We start from the raw sequence: 11,645 nt of genomic DNA on the forward strand, positions 1-11,645 counted from the left end.
ACAACTGGTGGGTCTTTTCGGATCATTTATAATCAAGAATTTGTTCTTTAATTTGTGAAAGAATTCATTTCCTCAAACTGAAGTCATCCTGTAAGAACGATTTTTAATGGCACTTTTACAATGATTTTTACATTGTGGACACCAAAAAGTGTCTTAATTGTTGCTGACCGAAAGGTCCCCCTTAAAAATCGGTCCACCCTGCCTTCACTGCGCATGCGTCAATTGTGTGTGTGTCAGCCGCGGTTCACGGAATATCGCCTCGATTCTCCTTAAAAGCGACAGATACTGTTGCTGTCCCGCTCCAGGGACAGCAACAGCTGTGGAGTTTGACTGTCAAACGGTAACGTAGGTGCCAAACTCAGGGAGGACAGAAACCTCCCTGGAGACTCAAGTTAGAAAGATATTCACAGATTTGAAGTTCACAGCTCAACAAATCTTAAGAGAAATGCTGCAGAAAAACAAACAACACTAGTTTCTAACCTCGAGAAGGTAGACGAGTGACAACCTTATTTTTATCCATATGAACCGTCCTCTGAGCTAGAAAACCAACATTTATCTGAATGAGCAGGTGGCTGACAAATGGAAGCATAGGGACCGTCTACAAAGTGCAAAAACGAAAAGCGACACCAGAAAAATATTCATTAAATTCAGTGATAGAAGGTGTGGTGTCACCAAATTCTCTGAACACATCAATGGTCTCCTGCTGGTTATATGACTACTTTGCTCATTTTAAAAGTCTTTTCCTTTCAGAAATCCATTAATGATCCAGCCAAGGATTGTGTGAACAGCATAAGGCCCAGTGTCTACACTGTGGATAACTTTCCACGGCTCCATTGCCTTATGAGCATTTGATCCTAATAAAAGTCTGACCTCTGCATCTGTCTTAGGAAGTTCTACTCCATGCAGATGTGGACATTTTTCTAAATCTCTTTGCACAGGAATGCTCTCCTTTGCCACTGGAATGTCTTTATGTGTGTAAGTATCAGTTAAGTCTAAATAGACATTTTCTTTCACACCACAAACTTCTAAGCCTGAAACTAGGTAACATGGCACCAACTTTTCAAGACCCATAGGGCCAAGAAGAATTTGAGTTTTCTTTCCTTCTGTACCAAGTTTTCTCATCAGTTTCTCTGAGCAAAATGTTGCTTCACTACCATTGTCCAAAAATGCATATGTCTCAACTATTCCATTGCTTTTCTTAAGCTTAAGACTGGGACAATTGCCAAGACACAACTGTTAACACTGGCCCTGGTAACACCACATGTTCCGCCTGTGATTGGGATAGGGCTATGGGGACCTCAGTATAAGTATTTTCAGCGACATTGTCCGTTTTGTTTCCAACTGTTTCAACCCCTGGTTTTGCATAGTGAAGCATGCTTGGATGACTGGATTTGTTTCTTACAGTCTTTACTTAAATGTCCCTAACTTATGCATGAGAACATAGTCCTTCAGTCTGATAACAGTGATGATATTGGCAGAGTTCAGAACACAGAATGGTGATTATAAAAAATAAATAAATAATGCATGTGATTTTGGCAAGTACAACTTAAAGCTCTCCACAGATCTCATTTTGAGATGCAGTTTTTCTCTCATAAAGTTATGTCTTTATTGTCGTAATATTGACTTCATTTTCATAATATTACAAGTTTTGTTTCTCATAAAATTACGAATTTTTCATATTATTACAAGTTTTTCTCATATTATGACTTTATTCTTGTAATACGTTTTTTTTTCGCTTAGAATTACGACTTTAAGCTTGAAGCCTAAATAAAAAAAAAAACTCAATGTGTCTTTGAAATGCTGTTGTGGATTTGTATCCACGACAGCATTCTGTGTACATGCATGTGTGTGTGTACCTTTGATCATGGAGAAACTGAGGAAAGCTGACATTTACTGCTTGGGATGCTTAGATATTTTGGGTCAAGGATGAATACCACCAAAAGGGGACATTGATAGGACTAATATTTTTGCACAACTTATGGATATTACGTAACAACAGTGAACAATGGATGTTGATAATTGCATTCTGGACTCACCCCATTCCAGCAGGGGGCGGTAAATCATCTATAAAAACCCAAGTGGCCTTACACAGCTATATATGTTTTTTCCAGAGCAAGGTCACTTGCTGATGTATTTGTTAAAATTGATGCAACTTCAAAACAAGGACTCAGATAATACAGGTGCTGGTCATATAATTAGAATATCATGAAAAAGTTCATTTATTTCAGTAATTCCATTCAAAAAGTGAAACTTGTATAATATATTCATTCATTACACAAACTGATACTGTATGTTCAAATGTTTCTTTTAATTTTGATGATTATAACTGACAACTAATGAAAACCCCAAATTCAGTATCTCAGAAAATTAGAATAATACTTAAAAAGATTTGTAGAAATGTTGGCGAACAGAAGTATGAACATGAAAAGTATGAGCATGTACAGCACTCAATACGTAGCTGGGGCTCCTTTTGCCTGAATTACTGCAGCAATGCCACGGTCCTTAAACCAGGTACTGGTAGCTTTGGCACTGTGTGCAGGTGACAAGTCCTGTTGGAAAATGAAATCTGCATCTCCATAAAGTTGGTCAGCAGCAGGAAGCATGAAGTGCTCTACAACTTCCTGGTAGATGGCTGCATTGACCTTGGACCTCAGAAAACAGTGGCCCAACACCAGCAGATGACATAGCACCTTAAACCATCACTGACTGTGGAAACTTTACACTGGGCCTCAAGCAACATGGATTCTGTGCCTCTCTTCCTCCAGACTCTGGGATCTTGATTTCCAAAGGAAGTGCAAAATTTACTTTCAGCAGAGAACATAACTTTGGACCACTCAGCAGCAGTTCAGTCCTTTTTGTCATTAGCCCAGGCAAGACGTCAAGTCAGCAGTCTGCCCCATGATTGTGTAGCCAGCAGAACTAGACTGAGAGACCAGTTAAAGGCCTTTGCAGGTGTTGAGTTAATTGATTAGTGTGCCACCAGGTGTCTTCAATATTGAACCTTTTCACAATATTCTTATTTTCTGATACTGAATTTGGGGTTTTCATTAGTTGTCAGTTATAATCATCAACATTAAAAGGAATAAACACTTGAAATATATCAGTGTGTGGAATGAATGAATATAATATACAAGTTTCACTTTTTGAATGTAATTACTGAAATAAATCAATATCATTTCATGATATTCTAATTATATGACCAGCACCTGTATATAACTGGTGGTGCAACAAGTTTCTCCCATCACAGCTGCCTATCACTTCAGAGTTGTCACATCTGCCTTAGTGATTCCCCCCCCCCCGTTTTTGAGAACTGCGACTTCAGCCAGATTTCTTTATTATTGAATTAACATACATCCAAGACGTATTCAGTGACTAGGAAATGTTCATGTATCTATCCCAACTTGCAGCAATATTGCATCTGAATTTTGTCTACCCCTGGCTCACATACATACTACAGTAACTGGGAGTGTGTACAACCACTGTTAAGCACATACTGGGTACAATCTATCACCTACACACAGTGGGAGTAGTAGTAATATGGCTGCCCGGTCAACAAGCTCTTTAATAGTCATGTCACCAGTTCCATTCTAGTTATACTTTTTATATAGTATCTGTAGCTCAGTCACTGAGCGTTGAATGTTTTAATCCCAAAGCACAAGTTTTGATATGAAACATAGCTTAAAAAGTGAGTTTAATGAAACTATACAAAAATGAATTCAGCAGTTACTATATACAGATGTACATTAAGACAGTAGCAAAGTGGGAAATAAAAGGCATGTTTAGCCCATATACACTCACAATATAATTTCAGAAGTTTCATCAAAATCTCACGATATTGCATAAACACTAGTCCTAAAACAAACGGCTCTCAGCTTCAGCTGCTCTGGTGACTGTATCATGCACACACCAAAGTATAACATCAAGTAACCACAGGTTTAAAAAAAAAAAAAAAAACATTCATTCTACAGTAACTCAGTATTTAGAAGTACTCAAAATGTTTAAACTGTATTTTAAATCAGAAATGTAAAAATGCTTCATCTTCAGAACATACACTTAATATCAGAATTTCAATAAAAAGCTTTCCAGTTTTTAGAATGTACCGTTTTTTTTTTAATCAACTGTTTTAACATTTGATATTGATTTGTTCCTTCGCTATTTAAACTACAAATACACACTTCTGTAGCAGGATGATGTACTTCAGCACCAACTCACCACCAGGCCCAGTTCCTGATGTCACAGCCCATATACACATACATCAATTAGGAGTGACCCCCCCCAAAAAACAAACCCTGCACATCAACAATAAGACCTTCAACATCCACACCTGTAATTCCTGGACCACCAGCAAGAAATAAGTGGCAGGAACTTCATAAGACTTTCAAGCTTGTCCTTGGTTCACTGAGCAAACGTACCATTAATCTAAGATAAAGCAGAAGTTTCCTGGTATGAATTTGTTTGGTTGTTTGTAATGACGTCTCCCACTTCGCTACTGCATGGAACTAAATTTCCAACTGATACAGCAAAGGCAGCACAGATGAAACTTGGTCAAAACGGAATCAGTCATCTTCATCATCAGGCAGTGGTCTGGACCTGCAAAGACGAGATAAGAGGGTCAATAAACATTTGTCTCACGTGAAAAGTTTGACAACAAATCCTAAATTATTCTGTGTGCAGACCACAAACCCACCGTGAACCTGTATAAATCGGGCAAATAAGCCAGGACTCTAATCACAGTTTATGTACAAGTCAGATAAAAGTAAACCGCTATAGTCGAATTATTAGGATGCGTCACATACTTCCTGTTGGCCTTTGACATTCCACTGCCTCCGGCCTCCTCATCATCCTCCAGAGGTCTCTGGTTCTCCTTCTCAGGCTTCATGCTGGGACCACCAAAGAAGTCCCCAATGCCCTTCTGCCATGTTGGAGTTGGACGGGGACACACTGGATTACCACCAGCATATTTGTTCTTTGCTACAAATGAAAAAAAAAAAAAAAAAAAAAAATGTATCCTAAGCATTATTATGATCTTATTCTGTGTATGCTGCAAGTTGTTTTCTGGCTTAACGTTTGTTAATAGCCAAAGAAACTGACCAGGTGTAGATGACTGACTGCTGGAGGAGGAGTTGGAGGAACTGGAGCCCAGGGACTTCCGAGGTGCAGTGGCTGCAACAGCTATTTAGAACAAAAACATGTTGACTGGACATGAACCAAAAAGACAAAGTACAATCAGGACCACCCTGTATCTATCCAAATAGAATTGTGTGGGAAAACGTGCACCCCCCTTTCCTAATCACTGTCATTTCAACACATTTAGACAATAACTCTGACAAACTGAAGACAACCTCCACAGAGACGCATCATCTGTGACAATCCAATGTTTGTACACTAAACCTGAATAGTAATAATAATAAAACAAGATTTGACAATTTTGTCAATGCTGGCTTTGGGCTGGGGAAAGTAGATACTTTCCCCCTATGAAAGACATTTTATTGGATATCCAACAGCTTCACTGTTATCTACAACTGCAGTAGCATTTCACTGGTAAAAATACACACCAGCTATTACACATTAGTGCCGCAATTAACAGTTATAGAAGTAAGTTCCCTTGGCTGCTCACTCATTGACCGACTCTACTCCCAAAGCGATCAAAGGGAATAATGAGATTATTAACCATCAGATGAAGTAAAACCTCTTAAATCATTTGAAGACAGTTTCAAGCAGAAGTCAAATTTTATTTGTTAAGCGCCTTACAACAACCTAAGTTGACCAAAGCGCTGTACATATAAAAATTGCATTTAAAATATAGTTAAAAAGAGGAACACAGATTCATTTTATTCCCAAGTCTAAAAAGACTAAGTATCAAAGGCACATCTAAACAAATACGTTTTGGGTTTTGTTTTAAAAAGGGGCAGATCCGAGATGGCACGCAAGTCAAGGGGCAGCGAGTTCCAAAGTTTAGGACCTGCTACTGCGAAAGCACGATCACCCCACTGTTTGCTTCGAGACCTGGGCTGCTCCAACAAGTAGAGCTGTGCAGATCGGAGAAATCTGCTGGGCTGGTGAAGAGTCAGAATCTCACATAGATACGCAGGTGCGAAGCTGTGGATGGAGCAGAAAACAAACAGGAGAAGTTTGGATTGGATCCTGTATTGCACTGGCAGCCAGTGGAGAGAGCGCAGAACAGGTGTGATATGGTGATGTTTACGAGAATTTGTGAGGAGCCGGGCAGCAGCATTCTGTACCAGTTGAAATCTGTGTAAAGATGTTTGACTGAGTCCAATGTACAAAGCATTGCAGTAGTCCAAGCGTGAGCTGATGAATGCGTGGATTGCTTTCTCCAGGTCACACCAACTGAGGAAGGGTTTCACTCTTGTGAGAATGCGGAGCTGAAAGAAGCTTGTCTTAACAACAGAGTCAATTTGTTTATGGAGATTTAGGCCAGTGTCCAAGTGAACTCCCAAGTTTCTGAAATGAGGTAATAGTTGGTGAATTGCTGCTGACGCTCTGCATGCACAGCAGCAGGTCAGCCTCTGACATGCTGCTGCGGTGCTCCGATCCCTCCCCCAGCCTTTATGATGAAATAATGCTGAATTTATGTGGAAATGATTGTTGTACAAAAGCTTCAGAGATCTGTCGCTGAGTGCTGCTGCCGCTCAGAAATGATGCATGCGCAGTGAAGGCAGGGCGGACTGATTTGTTTTGTTTTTTTTGGGGGGGTGTCAGTCAGCAACAAGCTTGGATGTGGAAGTAGGTAGTACTCTGTTAATACTCCCCCAAGGAAAAAAATAATCCTGCAAAAATATAGACCCAACAAGGAAAAAAGAGAAACTGCATGGTTTGAAAGGTACATGATAATGTTTGCAAGGCATACTGTACCTTCTGCCGGTGAACATTTTCACTAGCCTATGGTGGATTGTTCACAGTCTTTTTTTTTTTTTTTATAAAATGATGCCCTTTAAATTCAGTTAAAAAAAAAACTACAACATGAGGAACATAAGGAATAAAAATTAAAAAGCCAAAGTGATTTTATGAACAAGTGCATGCACCTTTTTATTGTAACACACGAAGGCTATCACTTTTACATCTAGTCTTCTTCAGACAAGTCAAGGGATGGATGCGGGAACATTTCCAAGACATTGATTATGTCTGAGACTTAAATTACATTTAAAAGGTGGTTTTATACTGTTTTAGGTAGGAGTTCTGTAATGCCAAAAAGAGACATTTATGTTTTGCACTGACAAAATCCCCAGTATTCCCATCACTCAAAAGCATGAATCTGGAAAGGTAATAGTCATGGACACATCTGCTAAAAGTTTGAAGCCATTAACTTTGCTTATGATTATGGTATGAAACAACCGCCTCCCCCAACAGCTCAAATAGCATGGAAAACTGAAAATAAAAAAGTTAAAATTTTTCACACCTGCTGCCTGTTCCTCATTTTCATTTCAGGGAGTTGACAGAAGAGAGAGCAGAAAGGCTGGTTTTGATAAGGATTAACTCAAAATTGGCTGCGTGCAGGCCCATAAACTACAGCGGGCGCGCGCGCGCACACACACACACACAGAGTTTTCATAGTATGGTAGATCATGCCGAATTTATCGGAAAGCCACGTTGATAAGAAAAATATATTTAATTATAGGCGATAACTCGCGAGCCTGCAATCAGCCATGAGTGGATTTTAAAAGGAGTCAGGGGAGGTCCGTCCGCCCAAAACTGGCGCCACTTTACAGAAAACACCACTGTAAATAAAGAAGTAAAAATGTAACTACAGCACAGTAAGTTTAACTTCAGTTATATTTGCTACTTTTAGACGGTAACACACAACCGATATCATAATTAGACCAATTTTAACAGCAGCGTCTCTGCTGGCGGGAGACTGTACGTTGAAGTTTTGCGTGCAACGCATTAGCAGTCGTTTAACTACTGCACTAACATGCTGTCCTTTAATTTGATTAATACAATTACAGAACAAACAGTATTCACGCTCTGACGTCGTGTGGCTAAAATAATTCGCTGCTTCCGCTCTGTTCGCCTGAATGACCGCGCGCTCATTCCTGCGCCTGTTTCCGTCCACAATTGCGCTAAAATGCAAAAAATATCTAAAATTCTTCACTGTACCTTTTCTGTACGCTGCTGGAACGCTATCGGCTTTCGTCCTCACCATTTCGGCAGCCTTTTAAATGAACGCTTTAAGAACGCCAGACGGATGAAGTACAACGACACACAAACAAGTCGCGCCTTGATTTAAAAAGAGAAGCGTAACTGCGACGTCACCGCGCGAGAGGCTTTTTCTTCTTCCTGTTCCTCATTGTGTGCAGCATATACGCTCCGCTGGAGTGTTGGTGCCCCCATCAGACAGATAATTTCCTAGAGACCATGACAGTAATCGCAACATATATTGTTGATGGATGATTTAATCCTTCATCATTCAGGAATGCTTAAAATAGAAAACAGACATTTCGTCCCCAAAATATACAACTCCAAATCAGAAAATTGGGGCGATATAGAAAATGCAAAAAAAAAAAAAAAAAAAAATTAAATTGACTTTGAGTTTTATTTCATTGCCGGCTTCTATTTCATGTTTTGTGTGGTTAACTTCATTTCATTAATGAACATACTATGTGAATCTATTTCTGCCTGCAACACATTCACTTTAATTTCAATGTATTTCTTTTATACAGTGTCAAATCACAACAAAGCTGCCTCAAGGAGCTTCACACGAGTCTAACCTTACCAAGCCCTAGAGCAACCACACAGATGACAGTGGTAAGGGAAAACTCCCTCTGATGATATTGAGGAAGAAACCTCAAGCAGACCAGACGCAAAGGAATTACCTACTGCTTAGCCCATTCTAACAATTACAAGGTTTTGTAAAGTTTTACAAAGCTGAAGAAACAGAAAATCAAACAACATAATAATATAAAGAAGATGAGAAGTCCACGCAGGCGTTAGCACCGCATTCTCTAAAAACAGTTGAGAAGGGGCAATTTCAAAGCAGCAATGAGACAAAAAATGAATGAATGAATGAATGAATGAATGAAAAATTAAATAATGACGTTATTTCAAATAGGGACTATACATGTTTTGGTACAAAAGCAGTATCCATGAAAGGTGTTGGGAAAGTGTAGGAACACGGACCCACAACAGGGGGCGCAAATGAACGGACAATGGAGTAGGTCAAATAACAACACTTTACTGTTGCGAACGTGCACAACAAACACAACAAATTACAACAATGGACAAAGTTCAATTCACAAAGGTGTCGTGTGGGCAGGCTCGAAGATAGGAGACGCCTCTCCAAAGTAGAACCGGAACCACACGGTTTCCTCCGCCACAGGACCCCGGGAATACTGGAGCCGCCAAGTTCCGAACTCCCAGGTGGCCACTGCCTCCGCGTGTCGGACCTGGTACTGCTGGCGAGGAACAAGAACACAATTAACGTGGGCGCGTTTGCACCCAGCAACCTGTACGGCAGGGAAGCTACCTCCACCTCTCGTTGGAGAAAAAAGTCTGCAAACACTCACAAAAATCACAAAGGGTACTGTCAAGCAGTCAGCTGAGATTATTACCTTCCAGGTAGAACGATATCTCGGCGATGAGGTGGAGATGCCGTCCTGCTGATGTACCCCAGTGATAATTGTCGTCAGCTGTCTCAGGTGATGGGTGACAGCTGTTACCGAGGCTGCTCCTGTGGGGCGGCGGCGCCCTCTGGTGGTGGTGGGCCAGCAGTACCTCCTCTTCAGCGGCCCACGCAACAAAAGGCTGAGGATCTCCAGTTTACCATGCATGAGAATATAATAATAATTTAAATATTTAAATGCAATCTTCCTCAAAGAAGAATTCAAAAGTGCATAATATCATAATATCAGTGCATAATATCATGATATGATTCAAGGAAGAATGGAGGAATTTCAGTGCATAAAGGCAAGGGTGGAAGCCTAAAATGAACACTGTGATCATCAATTCCTCAGACAGTGTCATATACTGAGATTACCCCAAATCACATTTGGATAATTGTTATCTGTGAATGCACAAAAAAATGGGGAGGTTGTTCTGTACTGATCTTACCCTTGAGATTATTCTTTTATGAACAGGCGTAAGGGTGTAATTTCGTGGGTACAGTCAGATTTTGTTTCCAGTAAACTGAGGATGACATGTATTAAGCTTTAGGATAAAAAAAAGTATAGTTTGACAAAGGACTGAGAGCAGTTTATGGAGAAAGTAACTCCCCTGTTCATAAACCCTGTCCAAACAAAGTATTGTTGAATGAGTCCAGGGAAGCAACATCGTTAAGATCAGAATTTGTTCACATTAAACCTGATTTTCCATAAATAAAGGGTAAACTCAGTACAGAACAAAGTTCCTTTTTTTCATGCATATGAAGATAGCGAACATACAAATCTGGTACAGGGGTAATCTCAGTACGTGACAACGGCACTGCATTAAGGACTGTCATTCATCAACAGCTGATATAACCACATGGGTAAGGAATTACACTGCAAAACATTTGTCAAGCATTACATTACAGAGTTACATTCACAAATCCCACTTAAAACAATTCAAAGAAGAAGGATCAGAGGCATCTGGGTTGGACCACGAGACACTGAAAACTTGTATTGTGGTCAGACTAATGAGTATTCCGGATCTTTTTGTCTTTTCTTTTAAGAAATGAGACTGTGTGCTCTGAGCCAAAGATGAAAAGGACCATACAGACTGTTATCACCAACAAGCCCTAAAACCAGGATGTGTCATATATGGGGTTGTGTCGTTGCCCTTGGCAAAGGCAATTTGAACTTCTGTGATGGCAGCAAGCATTAATGCAGAAATACGAGGTCTGTGAGAAAAGTAACGGACCTTTTAATTTTTTCATATGTTTTTACGTCAGCCAAGCTTGAACCTTCGTGCGCATGCGTGAGCTTTTCCACGCCTGTCGGTTGCGTCATTCGCCTGTGAGCACGCCTTGTGGGACGAGTGGTCCAGCCCCCTCGTCAGATTTTCATTGTCAGGAAATGGCGGAATGATTTCCTCGCAATGAAACAACGATGAGAGGGGTGGACCAGTGCTCACGCATGTACACGAAGGTTCAAACTTGGCTGACGTAAAAACATATGAATCAAATCCAAATAGTTTTTGAAAAAAATAAAAAGGTACAATACTTTTCTCACAGACCTCGTATACACTGAGGTTTTAGAGCATTATATGCTGCCTTCAAAACAATAACATATTTTTCAGGGTTGTCTATGCATTTTTCTACACGACAATGCAAAACCACATTCTGCACACATTATAAAGTCATGGTTGTAGTAGTAGAGGGAAGGGGTACTGATGTACTGCCTGCAGTGCTAACCTGTCCCCACCAGAGAATGTGAGGAGGATTTTGAAATGGAAAATGCAACAACAATGAAATACCTATTTCTCCTAAGTATTGTTCACAAATCTGTGTTAGTGAGCACTTCTCCTTTGCTGAGATAATCTATCCCACCTCACACGTGTGGCAGATTGTGTAGAAATTCTTTGGTTCTGCAAACCAAATGTTGCAGCAGCTGTCTGGGTGGCTGTTCTCAGACAATCTTGGAGGTGAGCATGCTGGATGTGGAGGTCCTGGGCTGGTGTGGTTACACATGGTTTGCGGTTGTGAGGCCAGT

General features: G+C 40.3%; 1 protein-coding gene across 1 annotated transcript; it reads right to left on the minus strand.

The window, feature by feature from the left end:
* Positions 1 to 3,681: 3,681 nt before the first annotated feature.
* pclaf (PCNA clamp associated factor) lies at positions 3,682 to 8,281 on the minus strand. Its single transcript, XM_034175585.1, has 4 exons — positions 8,119 to 8,281; positions 5,092 to 5,172; positions 4,797 to 4,971; positions 3,682 to 4,590 (listed from the first exon to the last, which is right to left on the minus strand). Exons 1-4 carry the CDS (start codon positions 8,162 to 8,164, stop codon positions 4,557 to 4,559), a joined length of 336 nt encoding a protein of 111 aa, XP_034031476.1. The 5' UTR covers positions 8,165 to 8,281; the 3' UTR covers positions 3,682 to 4,556.
* Between the last annotated feature and the right edge of the window lie 3,364 nt (positions 8,282 to 11,645).

This window comes from Thalassophryne amazonica, chromosome 8 (genome assembly GCF_902500255.1).
Source record: "Thalassophryne amazonica chromosome 8, fThaAma1.1, whole genome shotgun sequence".
Lineage (NCBI taxonomy): Eukaryota > Metazoa > Chordata > Actinopteri > Batrachoidiformes > Batrachoididae > Thalassophryne > Thalassophryne amazonica.